This window comes from Myotis lucifugus, unplaced genomic scaffold, assembly GCF_000147115.1.
Source record: "Myotis lucifugus unplaced genomic scaffold, Myoluc2.0 scaffold_108, whole genome shotgun sequence".
NCBI classification, from domain to species: Eukaryota; Metazoa; Chordata; class Mammalia; order Chiroptera; family Vespertilionidae; genus Myotis; species Myotis lucifugus.
The window spans coordinates 1,623,824-1,638,177 of record NW_005871156.1 but is presented as its reverse complement, the minus strand read 5'-3'; the positions used below and the strand labels follow the sequence as shown (position 1 = coordinate 1,638,177).

General features: G+C 45.1%; 1 protein-coding gene across 1 annotated transcript in view; it reads left to right on the top strand.

Annotated features, from left to right (window-relative positions):
* Nucleotides 1–1,377: 1,377 nt before the first annotated feature.
* Nucleotides 1,378–14,354, top strand: part of ARHGAP25 (Rho GTPase activating protein 25) — a 77,188-nt gene continuing 64,211 nt past the window's right edge. Inside the window, exon 1 of the mRNA XM_006092981.3 lies at nucleotides 1,378–1,855. Within this exon, the coding sequence (XP_006093043.1) occupies nucleotides 1,795–1,855 (61 nt within the window). The 5' untranslated portion in view covers nucleotides 1,378–1,794. The remainder of the gene's footprint in view (nucleotides 1,856–14,354) is intronic.

The window sequence follows — 14,354 nt, the reverse complement described above, 5'->3', positions numbered from 1 at the left end:
TAGACAATTCATACCAAAGCTTTGCTCAGAAACGAAGGAGAGAAACGGTGCTGTCCGAGAGGAAACTGGCACCAAGAGAGGCGTGTTTAAATGATGGGCTAAAAAATAACAAGCTTGAATGCTTACAGGAATGATCCAGGAGAAAGAAGAAATGGATGATGCCGTAGAGAGGGAGGTGTGATGACAGTTGGTTCACCCACGGTGACCGGGAGAAGGCTGAGTGTGTGGGCCTACATGCAGGGGGGTGGCAGATAGAGCGGTGGGAACCTGCAGACATCCTCTTCCAGTTGCAACAACTTTCTCAATGAAACTGGAAGCCAGGTCACCAACAGAAAAGTGAGCTCAGGGGAGGTGAAGAAGACAGTATGACGGAGTCCTCCAGGAGAGTCCAAGAATGAATGGACTACGATGTGTAGCTTGCATGTTAGCCAGCAGTGACTCTGTTACCTGCTATCTAATAAGGCCCCACGCCAGCCCTATGAAGCAGCCCTATTATTTGCCTCATTTACACATGAGGAAATTAAAGCACAGAGTGGTCAAGAAACTTGTCCTTCATCACACAGTAAGAAAGTGGGAGAGCTAAGATTTGAACACAGGTGGTCTGGCTCTGGGGCCAAACACTTAAAGACTAGGTTAGCGTGACTCAGTTAAACCTATAAAAGCCTGTCACGGAACTGAGCTGAAGAGAATTAGGGTTGACAGACAAACATTTGTGGTGCAACCACTGTGTGTCGAGTTCTGTGCTAGATGCCTTCGCTGTTCCGTGCAGTCACGGTTATCATCAACCCCATTTTACCTCTGAGGACACTGAGGCCCAGAGAGATTCAGCCACTTGCTAAAAGCTGCAGAGCTAGGAAGCGGAAGAACTGAGTTTTGACCTCATGTCGATCTGATTCCCAAACCCACACCCTGCACAGAATGCCAAAGAACCATTAAAACATGTGCGAGGGTCTCCCCATCGAAAGCCAACCTCCTAGCTACATACGTGAGAACCCTCCCTAGATCAGGCCGAGGTCACTTGGCACCTTTTATCCTGAGCAGGTGGAGAACTTACCATGTGGTCCGTGGAGCAGGAAACATGTCAAGGAAGGCAGGTTTGGGGGGATGCTGCTTGTCTGACTGATCATTTTTGGATGCCTCATCCATGTGGTGAGGAGGAGAGCTTAGAGGGAGATGGCGAGAGTCTTGGAATGTTCTTTTTCTTGTAATCAAAGCTCTAGCCTTCTAGCGTAAGAGCACTCATTGTACTTATGCAAGCATTTCCAAAAAACCTCTTCTTAAGAAAGAGTGTTCAGAATGTATCATCTACACGGAGCAGCCACCACTTCCTCAAATGCAAGGAAGCAGACAGTTAACAAAAAAAAAAAAAAAAAAAAGCCGAGAGGCAGCAGCGTTGTTTATGAGGACCACGCCTCAGAGAGGCCTGAGATTCTCTCAACCAGGGGCTTTGCTTCCCACGACACAGAGCGAAGTGGCAACTGGGATATTTCTGGTAAAACTGAAAGCAAGAGAAGCAGGGTGCACACTTCAAGAGATACCAGCCCCTGGGGGCTGTGGGTGGGGTTTGGTGGGGGTTTGGGTGCCATCCCCCAAGTCACAGATGATTGGACCTTTCATCCGAGAGAGAGGAGGACACACGCTGGCAAATCAACCTCAAACCCAAGACCGCCCGTGAAGCAATCTGAAAGGAGAAAACACAGGCACCAGCCACAGCCACAGCGAAAGCTTGGAAAGGCCGGCTGAACCGTGGCAGGCTCACTGCTTCAGCAGCTGCTCACCAGAACCGGAAGCAAAATGTCCCTGAAATTGCCAAGAAACTGGGATTTCAACCTGAAAGGAGAGGCTGGGAAAATAGGTACGGTCCGTGTCTTTTTGCTGCCTTCGTGGTTCTTCTTCTTGAGCCCCCACCATTTGCATGTTGGTCTGCAGGGAGAATAGTTTACTTAAAAATGGGTCTTGGCAAATCTGGGTTTGGGGGAAAATTTGCATTCAAGTTGATAGGTTGGCTCAAAGTTTCCAAATGCCGGGAGGGGCTTCTCTTTTGTTAGGAGGTGGCCATGGAATGGAGCTCCCTGGCGTGTGGGATCTGGGTTACTTTGGATGGGTTAAAGCTACCGATCGCACACAAAACTGTAAGTTTTTCTCTATCATGGAAGGATTATTCCCCTCCTGTGTGGACACTTATCCATATTTGGAGTGGGTTTTGGTCAGAGCCCAGATTGTGGTCTTTGAAGTGCTTGCTCTGCGATCAAAGTCAAGGTAGCCTGTTCCATGAGTCCACTGTGTCTCTAGGCCCTCGCGGCAGGCTCGGGGCTGAGGTGGGGCTGAGACTTGCAGCAAAAGGAAACAAGGTAGACAAGACAGCAACATGGAGACATGTGAAGGGATAATGAAGATAATTTTAGTTAAAGGGACAGGATGGAAGGGAATTCTTAGATGGAGAAGTTGAAAAAGAGCGATGCATTTTAGATTAATTATCTTAAGGGACGCTGGCATGTTTTCTGAATTCTCTGACCCTTAAACAACACCTCTTCTCATTAATGATAGTGACACCCTAACTTCCATCTGTTATATAATTATTATTATGTGTTTCTCTATGTACGTTTCTTCTACTATTAAATTGATCACAGTAATTTAGGTAGAGCAATTGGGCCAAAAATGATTCCTCGTGTTTTATTCTTCTACCCATATGGTGAGATAACTTCCTTGATATTAGACAAGTGTTAAGGTGTTTCTAATGGCTTGGAACAAGCTTTAGACTTGGGCTTCTAATGGTGGTTAACGTGTTGCTAAAATAAGTGATCCATTGCAAAGTCACATAATGGAATGTTAATATGTTGGTCCGAGAAAGGATTTGAAAGAAAATCGAGAGTGATCAGAGAAGCCATTTATCTTGGTAATCAGGAAGGTTAATCCTAATCAAGCCAGGAGTCATGTCATACCAATGTCGGTTCAGAGAGTAGCTAGCATGTATGTCTTACATCAGCAAGAGATTCTTCTCCTAACCAATGTATTTGGTTGATTTACATTCTGTTATATGTCATAAACATTTCTTTTTAGAAGTAAAACTTCTATGGTTCTGTTCCATTTGGGTGTCCTGCTTCTGGTTACATGAGGTCATTCTACCCTTTTACCATCTGTGTTTGACAGGTCTTACTCGCCTTCTGTTTAAAAATGGGAAATGTGAGACAAGGAATGATTAGATGATTAAAGAGTTACATTTTTTTTCAGGGTTATAGAAAATTACATTAGCTCTCAGGTCTGCATATTCTCAGGCCTGGGAATGGGTTGGGTAGATTTTATGTTTTCTACCAATGTTCCTTAAATCATGGTCCCATGGGTAGCCTGTATCATAGTCACTTAAAGTGCTTGCTCAAAATGAAGATTCCTGGGCACCATCCTGACTTGTGAACTCAGAATCTCTGGAGGGAGGCCCAAGCATCTGCAGTTTAACAAGCACTCACCTCTCCATCCCACCGGATGAAGTCTTGCTGTAGGGGCTATGGTTTAAGTTAGAAGATTCCGAGAGTTACCATTCATCTAGAATAGAGCACAGTGCCTGGTCCTAGAGGGCCCACAATGAATGTTTGTTGACCGAATCAGTGACTGATTACCAACAGAAGATATCGTTTAGTACTAGTTAATAAAACATAATTGTATAATGAAATATAAAGGAGTGCTTGTCATTATCCAGGCCATTTATAATTTGTCATCCCCAAAGACTGGACTGCAGTCGGAATACCTTTCATGAGTGTCCCATCAATGAGAATTCAGATTATAAGCTGTGGCCTCCAAGGGGAGAGAGTCCCTGAATCATAGGACCTCCAATCCCCTCTCCAGAGCCCTGTGTCCAGGTGGGGCAAAAGTAGGTATACAGTTGTGAGTATGTGAAACACAGAGTTTATTCTTGGATTATTATTTATTGTATTATTTTCCATACGAACAACTACAAACCTATCTACTTTCGCCCCACCCTGTATGTCAAAGAAACTCACCTCTATTAAGAAGATGTGTGGAGCTGGGAATCATGTTAGGGAAGCCAATGGCCTGTGGTTTTTCCAGCCTGGCCTAGTGCAAGGTAGATCAGGGTTTCTCAACCTGGACACTATGGGTATTTTGGTCTGGGTAGTTCTTAGTGATGGGGGCTGATCTGTGCATTATAACACAATAGCAGCATCGTTGGCTTCCACCCACTGGATGATAATAGCACCTCTTACCCCCTACCACCACCGGTTGTGACAACCAGACACGTCTCCAGACATGGCCAGACGTCTGGGGAGGGACACCTTCCCTAGTTGAGAACCACTGAAGGAGATGATCACCAAAACAGTGTGACTTTAAGGTCACTTGGGGCTGGAAGCCAGATATTACCTCGTGATTCACTGTCCTGGTAAATTTTCAAGAGGCTCTTAGCAAGATAGAACTTCAGGGGCCCGGGCAGTAGCCCGCAGAAGATGCCGGGTTCTGCACTTGCTTAGGAAAACAGCAAGAAACGGACTCATTATGTGGCCCAGAAAGGGTCCCCAGCCTTTTCTTTTTTTTGGTGATCTGTGCTTCCAGTTTCCCCTCGATCTTGTGGGTGCTGAGCCAGGGCTGCTGTGAAAGTGAAAGTGTCTGAGAGTGGGGGAGGGACTCTCCACTGGACTCCCATCTCAGAGATCGGGGGAGGGCCCGCTGGATGGCAGAGATTCCCGGAGACGACCACCGTGGACCTGACATGGGTGGGAGGAACTGACCCTGGCTCCCCTGCCTGTGACCCATGGATCCTGGTGGAGGCTGGAAGAAAGGGAAATGCAGAACCAACAGACTTCACTTGAGGCGGCTCCCAGGGCACACATTTCTTCTTTTGCTTCTTGATCATTCATTTTTAGTCCAACAATGAAAATCGTGACAACCCTCCACTGCTTTCTCACACTGTTACTCAAAACTCTTACTCTTTCACATGTCTTCCTAATCCATTGTACGCCCTGAAGGGTGGGTTGTGGGACATAGCATCCTTTCTTTCACTGTCCGGGGGGTCTGACATCCAGTGCTTGGCATGTAGGCGCTCTATTGAGAGGGTATTGACCATACAGGGAAAGCCCCTGCTACCCTGTGGTTTGGGAGTGTTTAGTTGGAAGATTGCTGGGTGAATGTCAGGACCACCCACATTGTATCCAGTCACAGGCACATCTTTTTTTTTTCTTTTTTCTCAGTTCCCCCAGCCAAAGTAGGGCAGAACAGGCCCTAGAGTGCATGTGACTCTGAGATACGTAATGAAAGTGACTATGAGGGGGGTTGTTTAAACTTTTCTTCCCTCTGAAATTTAATGTTGAAAAAAATTATTCAGAAACAAAAAAATCATTATTCTAGTCTCCAAAAGGTAAAGTGAATAATGACAACAGTGGTGGGTTTTTCTCTACTTAATTTTTTTCCATCTGATAAATTATAATTTGTCTGATATTGGGTCTAGTTCTGTCCCTTAGAAAATCAGAGTAAAGGGAATGAAAACTTTTGTACTTAAGACCTTCATAGCCGAAACCGGTTTGGCTCAGTGAATAGAGCGTCGGCCTGTGGACTCAAGAGTCCCAGGTTCGATTCCGGTCAAGGGCATGTACCTGGGTTGTGGGCACATCCCCAGTAGGAGATGTGCAGGAGGCAACTGGTCGATGTTTCTCTCTCATCGATGTTTTTAACTCTCTATCTCTCTCCCTTCCTCTCTGTTAAAAATCAATAAAATATATTAAAAAAAAAGACCTTCATAACTAGAGCAATTTATAAAACCATATGGCTTTATTCAATGCAGGTTATTATTCTTATTAAAAGAAGTCTTATTTGAAAGTGTGCTTTTAGATAGATTCATCGATGGATACATAGATATACAGAGGTAGAATTAAATATATAAAGCAGTACTATGAATCAATAAAAAATGATAAAAAATTAACAAACAACATGAATGGATATTTTTCAGAATAGGAATGCTATATAATAAAAGCCTAATATGCTAAGTGTCCGGTCATCGGTTGGCCATTCAACCAATCAAAGTGTAATATGCTTATGATATGCTAAGGCCACTCAACTGCTCGCTATGACATGCACTAACTACCAGGGGGCAGACGCTCCTACCGGTAGTTTAGCTTGCTGCTGGGGTCTGGCCAATCAGGTGAGATGGGCCGGACATGCCCTGGAGCCCTCCCGAAGTCCCTCCCCTGCTGAACAACCTCCCGCGTCCCTCCCCGGCCCCATCCTGCACTGGTGGGGTCCCTCGGCCTGGTCTGCACCCTCTCACAATCTGGGACCCCTCAGGGGATGTTGGAGAACCAGTTTCGGCCCAATCCCACAGGTCAGGCCAAGGGACCCCACTGGTGCATTAATTCGTGCACCAGGCCTCTAGTAATACAATAAACATGGAACTATTCCACTCAGCCCATAGTGAGCTGGTTGGTTTGGCTTTCAGCATTGTGAAACTTACAATGTGCTAACCTGGTCTGGCCTGGGTTCTGGACCAAATGTTGTCCATTTGCTGTGGCTGAAGCCTCTGCACTCCCTGAGCAGCTCCTGGTCCCTGATGGATAAAGGTCTCCACACATGCAAGCAGCGCCCAGGACAAGAACATGCCTTCCTCAGATAGTGAACATGGACACAGAGGAGCTCCTCTTAAGGTCCATACCTGTTTTGTTCCTGTTCAAGTAAAAATGTCTGTCCCTATGTTGTCACTGACTTACCTTTAGGCATAAACTAAGTTCTTTCCAAAAGGCACATGCCTCTGACTGCCCAGGTTGAGAGCCTCCTGGCCACCTGGGGGACAGGGACTGATGTTACCCTAAGCATCAGGAGAGAGAGGGCCAACTTGAGTGATGACAGGAAGTCAAAATCCTGTTTGCTGATCCCTCATGGCCAAAGTACAGATACACTTGGGTTGGCAGAGGTGAGCTCAGTGGCTCTCAGTATATGTATCTCTGATAAAGTGTCTAGAGTGAAGATGTGGCATGGTCCTGGCCTGGTATACACAGCTGTAAGTGCCTCCCAGACATGGTAGTCTGCCGTCTCTGGTGTAGTTTATAAAGCATGTGCACAGAGTGTCTATTGGGAGAACTATGGAGACACCACCCGTCCCCTTTAGAGCTGGAGCATGGCCCTTCAAGTAGCCAGTGCCTTCTATGGGGGTTGAAAGAGTAAGTTGGTGATGGTGGTCGCTTCACACACTTGAAAGAAAAGAAGTGTAACCTCTCACGGGGCAGCACTGTGCTTGGCTAATTGGATGCAAGAGAAGGGAGTGTGTGAAGAGCTGAAGTGAAACCCAGCTGTGGCTACAGCAAGTGAGACAACAGGGCAGTGTGGAGAGCCAGGAAAATACCATGGGAGCCCAGGTCAATCAGAGTGATTCCATCCAGGGGATGGTCCGTAAATTTTGTAGACTCCCCAGAGGGGAACTGAGATATGGAAGTTACAAAGAGAGAAAATACATTTCTTGTCTTATGCTTTACTCATCACCATTTTTCTCCTTGTAAACTTTTTTTTTCTGCTTTGGACAATATTTAGAAAACAAAAAATCATCTTACAAACAAAAAGGCATTCCTGCTCTCTGTTTCTGCAGGGCTCATTGGCCAGTGGGGGCAGAGATGAGGAGAAAACTTATAAGACATCTAGACAAGCACTGGGCTGAGAGCAGCCGTGGGAGCCGCAGGACGGAGCCTATGAACAGGAGCTGGTCCTGCCACCATTCTTCCCATCACGGCCATTTCTTTTCTTTAAGATTTAGATTTGTATGTTCTTCAGTGAGTCTAGGATTTGCCATTTTTCTCACACTGGTTTTCCTGTACACAGTCTCTGTTTCTCCAGAGAAGAAAAAACTTTGTAACTTTGTATAGCTCCTCCTTGTGGAGGGATTAAACCGGAAGTCCTACGTCCTGGCCTTGCTCATCCTCCCACCTGTCTCTTCCCACACCAGCCCCCTCAGGCACACACACTCTCACATGCCAGACCTCAGTCACTTATCTCTTTCAGTTCTCTGTTCTTTCTCATCTGCCTGGAGCCCTCTCTACTCGGGGCTCCCCTACGACCACCCAATTCCTTCCTGTGATTTAGCCACAAGTGTGGACATCTTGTCCTCTGGGAGTCCCTAAATCTGCAAATCACTGGAAGGAGAGTATCATACTCCTTCCTCAAGTCGTTTAAACAGAGAGGCTCATAACTTTAGACACTGTGGGCTTCCTTTGAGGTGAGCTCAGTGAACGCTCCTGAACTTGCATGATATGAGTCGACCCTACCAACAGATGGCTTGGTTTTCAACAGAGAAGTTTGTCCTTAATCAGTAATATCTAACACCAGTGCTCTCGGCCTTTCCTGGAGAGAATAAACTCGAATAGCCTGGAAAAAGCTGCACTGACAAGATTGTCTAAGGCACTGAACTGCCCATTGGCTCTTCTTGATGGGAGTGTGGGAGGGGAGGAGGGTGTGTGATACAGAAAAGAGTGCCTGAGCTTGGGACCCTTCTGCTACTTTACAGTGAATCCCAAGGTCAAGTTGCTTAGCTTAATTATTCAATAGAATTCATAATACGTGTGTTGAGAGGAAGAAAATATTTCATGCCCATAACATATGGTAGGCGTTCAGCAAACATGTGTTTCCTTTTGAATAGATAATCTCATTTCCAACCTCAGATCAAACTACATTATCTTGATACCCTCACAGTATGGGTGCACTGAGTTATGCTTTAATGTTACACCCTCATTTTTTAACCATTACTGCAATTAGTGATTTCATGGAATTTGTTTCTGAGTGTTCTGTGAACATGAGAGCAAGGAATGGACAATGCCAGCCACTCTCCTATGTGTGACTTGATGTGAGAAAATTTGTTGAGAATCGAGTGCTCAGAAGTACTATGTGTCCTTTGAGGGGCTGCCATGCTTCCTCCTTTCTGGTCAGACAGTTGTGCAATTTATTGAGTTTCTTATTTTGTCTTGGCTCCCAGGAAACTCAGAGTTAAATGGAAGCTCAGAGCTAAACTGACGCTCAATCACAACATATTTTCCTTTGTCTTTGAAATATATTTATGTCTTGATTGTAAATAAAATTTCTATTTAAATATGAAAACCCCATTACATCTTTTACTTTAAGAAGAGCATGGAAGTATAGGCATATCGGTAGCCACAACTCCTCAGATATCCTGTGGGTAGATGTCATACTTATTGTAGCAACTAGACATTACAATTTTCAGTTCATAAATCAAAACACGGTGCTATGAGCACTCATATTCTTTCCCTGGAGTTGCATAAAACAATGGTATCTTTAGTCCATTGAGGCTGAGCATTCCATTCATTCATTTATTCATTCATTCATAAAGCAACTCTTTGCTCACCTCTATATGATAGGTCCATTTCAAGGAGCATCCTCAGTAGTCGACTGCTCATTCTGACAGCACTCCCTCACTCACACCTCTATCTTTCCAAAGAAAAAGTGTTTTTCAACTTTGGTGCCTCCACATATTCCCCATAAGCTGTGAGGTGTCCGGCACCAGAACTGTGACTAACTCAGGTGGCAACTGCTTCACTCCCTTGCTCCCTCCCTCAGATGCCCATCCCCCCTTCCCAAATGTGCACACACAGATCTTAGTTCCAGAAGGGGCTGGCGATACTCTACTGCTGGGTCTCTGGCCTATGGCTTGTGAACCATTTATATGCTTCCTTGTTGGTTTGGGAGTTTCAAAGTGAAAGAAGAAGTGCTACAGTAGAAAGATTTTGAGATAGTGCAGAATATTTCCTCAATATTTAAAATAATTTTATAAATTTAACAAAAAGAATTTTCTGACAAAGTCTGAACTAGCTACAATAAAATGAGCCAGTTACACATAATATGGTATTAGAAAGCTAGCTTTGGAGTCAAACTGCCTAAATTTGAATCCCACTATCCCTAATCACTAGCTATGTGACCTTCATCTTTAGCTTCTTCATCTGTAAAATGGGCACATTTGTAATATGGTTATTGTGAGGATTAAAAGAGATGATCTTTGTCAAACACTTCCTATAAAAGCACCATTGGTATGTGTTTCATAAACATCAGTTGTCATCATAGCACCACTATGGGCCTTGCTAGGATGTAGGCATGACATTAGCTCCTCCTAACCAAGTCATTGGTGAAAGCCACAGCCAACAGTGCTAGAGCTTGGCTTGTCCTACTCCAGTTTAGTTCTTCTTTCTTTTCTTTAGAGAAACAGTGTTTACAACATCTGCTGATCCACTTTCCTGGCCCACAGCCACCCTGCTGGCCTGTGGTTGATGGGCCACGTCTTGCTTCTACTCCTCTTACCTCCAGTGTTTGAATGTGCCGTCCTTAATGCATACGACTGTTATCAATCATGTTTATGGAGCGATATCAGTTTCCTCCTTGTTTTTCTTTCTTCTCTCTCTCTTATTTTTGGCCATTTCATTCCTGAGTCAGTAAAGCACCTGAGCTGTGACTCTCCAATAGAGTAGTGAGGAGCTCCTGTAAGTTTCCTACTGGCTGTAGAGACGCCATGGTCTCTGAGCTATTGCGGTGGGAGCAGTTCCTCCAGCTTCCCTTCCTTTGGGTAGGAAAAGAGTGACTGTGGGCTGTGCGCCCACGTGGAAGACCCTCCAATACTGAGTAGCCGCTTCCTCCAGAGCTGCTACGTCCCCCGCTGTCCTGTGGGCTGTCCTGTGGACCTCTGACCGCTGGAGTGAAGCTGAATGTTGTTTGTCTGGGTCTCCATGGCGCCAAGGTTTAATGTCTGTGATCACTTACATGTGGGTTACAGCAGCAGCCACCGACTTGTTTTTCTGATTTACTGTAAGAGTCCTGCACGTGGCCTCTTCATTTCCAGGCCCTTATTTTTAGATATAATTGTGAGAAAACAGCCGGACCTTCGACATGAGACTTTCGTTTCCTTGGCCCCAGTTTCTGCTGTTGCTACTCAAGGGTTCTTGTGAGTGTATTCTTCCTCTCTCACTATCCTCCGGAATTTATTCTCTTCACTTGCTCATTTAGAACCCAGAAATCCACAGCCGGTGGGTGAGAAATCTCACCGCACACAAAAGCCAGCACTATGATAATAATAGGTACAGTGCACAGTTGTCACCCCAGCTCTCAGCCAAGGTCCTTGTGCCCTGTTCTGAAACCACCCTGCCTTCCCTTCATGTGGCACTGATCCCTTTCTGAGCCATTCTCAGTTCTCCGGCTCAGCTAGGGTGACCAGCCATTCCAATTTGTCTCAGAGTCAGAGGTTTCCACAATATGAACACTCAGTAAAAAACCAGGAAAGTCACCCTGACCCCAGTGCTCTATATTTGAGAAAAGCAGGTATCTTGAGAAAATAATGCCATCACTGTGGTAGGTGCTCTATATATCTACTGAGTTAAATTTCCAGTGAGGTCACACAGTTTAACGTGGAAAAAAAAAGAGTGCAATTATGGGGAAACTTTAAAACCTTATATTGGGGTGTTTTTTTCAAACCCCAACTCAGAAGTTCTTTCTTTTGAGATATATATATAATTGATTTCAGAGAAGAAGGGAGAGGGAAATAGAAACATCAATGATTAGATAGAATCATTGATTGCATTGATTCGCTGCCTCCTGCACACCCCACCACACTGAGGATCGAGCCCACAACTTGGGCATGTGCCCTGACCAGGAATTGAACCATGATCTTCTGGTTCATAGGTCAATGTTCAACCATTGAGCAACACCGGCTGAACCAGAAGTCCTTTCAAATTCTTTCTTTAGCCTACTTGAATCTGACATGTTAATGACAGACTGAATCTGTGCTTATGACATTTTTTATTCTTGTTCATACTGGAAGGATTGGGAGCCACACCTGTCAGTCATATGGCAGGGAATTTCTTTTCAGAATCACACAAAAACCCTTGCCCTGTGGAATCTATATCTGACTCCTAGGTTTGCCATTCTGCTTTCTGGATTTCTTTTTTCAACTCTGCCACTCCCTCCCCATCACCATGGTCACCACCACTCATCTCCTCCTGGAAGACTTCCTGGATTGCCCAGGTAGAATTAATCTCTCCTTCTGTGGAATTATGCCACGTGGCTCATTTTCCGTCCACTCTGATTGACACATTTATCAAACACCTACTGTGCACTGGGCACTGTACTAATGTAAGAAGATTAAAAAGATCAAGCTCTTAACCTCAAGCAGCTCACAGTCTCATTGAGGAGACGCTCAGAGGGAAGTGGAGCTCTCCCACTGAAGATAATCAATTCCTAAGTGACACCATTGCAATTATGACACTTAAAAAGCTGACACAGGGTTTGTTCTGTAACTAAAGTTTTTTTTTGGTTTGTTTTTTGCTCCCGGGAGCTATAGACTATTCTGCTTAATGGCCAATAGAGGGCGTCCACAGACAATGTACAGTAGTTGTATTACTACTGATCAACTTGTTTTGTTTCCATTGTTTCCAGAAAGTCCTGGATTTCACCAGTCTCTGGCCAGCACAAAGTTATTCCATATCTCATCCTTCTGTGGTCTGAAATGCCCAGGGTTATAATGAAAGTGAGTGATGATTTAGTCATCTTTGTGTCTTTACAGATAAAAAGTGAGGTTCCAGATAAAAAGTGTTTCTTGAATGAAGACACACCCCTCCCCCTCAACTCCACTTAGCTAAGAAGCCAAACTGAGTGTAGGGGGATGGGATGTCCTTAAGAACACCACCCTTGAAGTCAGATAAACCTGGACTTGATTTCCAGCTCAGCCTTTAATCACCTCTTTGAATTTGGGAAAGTAATTAATCTCTCTGTACCTGTTTTCTCATCTGAAAAACAAGTAGTCCTGCCACTTTATAATGTTGTTATAAGAATCAAGTAATGTGTGTACAAGTCACTTAACATCGTGCCCGGCCACCAATGGTTGTTTTATTATTGGTAGTATTTCTCCTTTAATGGCCCCATCTCCAATAATACGTCCTCCAACCAGCTCGGCCACTCATACTCATAAGTAAACCATGTCATCCCTATAATTGTACCATCTCTGAAATCTTGTTTTCAGGCTTCCCACGCTGTGACTGCCACACCCTCTGAGCCCAGCTCACCCACTCAGCAATTCTCTGATCTCAACGAGCTACTGCTCCCATGGTTCTGTGACTTTTTTACTACCAGTCATCCATTACATCCCCTTTAGCGTAGATTCCTAATTCCGGCATTGTAGAAATACTGAACAAACACCCTCAAATCTCCCGCCCCTCTCTCCCGCTGTCTAAACACATGGAAAAACCCCTAAACCTGTTTAAACAATGGTCCACCTTCTCAGTGCCTGTACCTGGGCAGCTGAGCATGGCTGGGGAACATGAGATAAACGAGTCACCTGGATTCACTTAAATTTGTGACCGAACGTATTAGGTAGACAAGCATACTACGCCTACCTAGTAAATTTACTTTCCTTTTCCCCAATACTTATTTTTCTTTCTCTCCTCAAGGCCTTACCACCTCCTCCCACCAACACTCTCACTTTTATATTTCATAAAGAAAACATATGTTCAAATGAATGAGTACCCCCTCATTTTACTGCCACCAAGTGCTTTCACCTACCCGCATCTTCACCTCCAGTACTACTCGTAGCCCTGGGCAATGAGGGCCCCCATCCAGAGACCCAGATCTTACAGGGTCCAGCTTCTGCTGTATTCCTCCTCATGGGGTGAGGTGTCTGGCCAGGGGAACGTGCCCACATGTAGCCTGGATCCTGCTTGCCTTCTAGACCACTTGGGACTATGATATGCCCTGGAGGCCAGAGATGTTCCCAGGGCCCACACAAATGTTTCACTGGGTCCCTCTAAATTCTTCTCTTTAACAAATTCATTTCCTCAACATCTTTAGTATCCAGGGAGCTCCTAACTCAGGTGCAAGGCAGTTTTACTCAAGAAATACAAATACTAAGGTTCTACATCAGTGTTGTCATATGGTCAGTTGGTATAAGTGGGTAGCTGAGGTAAGTGGTGAGGAGCAGCATGGAAAGGGGGAAATGAGGAAAGACAAAGGGAGTAAGACAGAGGCACCCAGATGGAAGGATCTGGTAAAAGAAGAAGAGAAAAGTGGAGAGTGTGAGGTGAGTGGAAGAGAGAAGCCTCCATATGGTTGAGTGGGAGAACATCCCATGGGTTCCCTAGTCCACAGTCTTTTTCTGATCCAGTCTTCCTGGCTGGGGCCAATAGGATGCTGACACCTAACTGAGAAATTCCTAGAATTGCTTCTTGTTTCTGAAATGCAGGTCCTAGCCAGCCAAGTGACTGCATCCTGTTCCTTGATGTGTAAATGAAGCTGCCCATGGCCACCAGATGGCAGCACATCAGCCAGAGCTGGGGTGGTTTGGTTGGGGCAGCCAGACCTCTGGAGCAGCCACTGGCAAGCTGAGC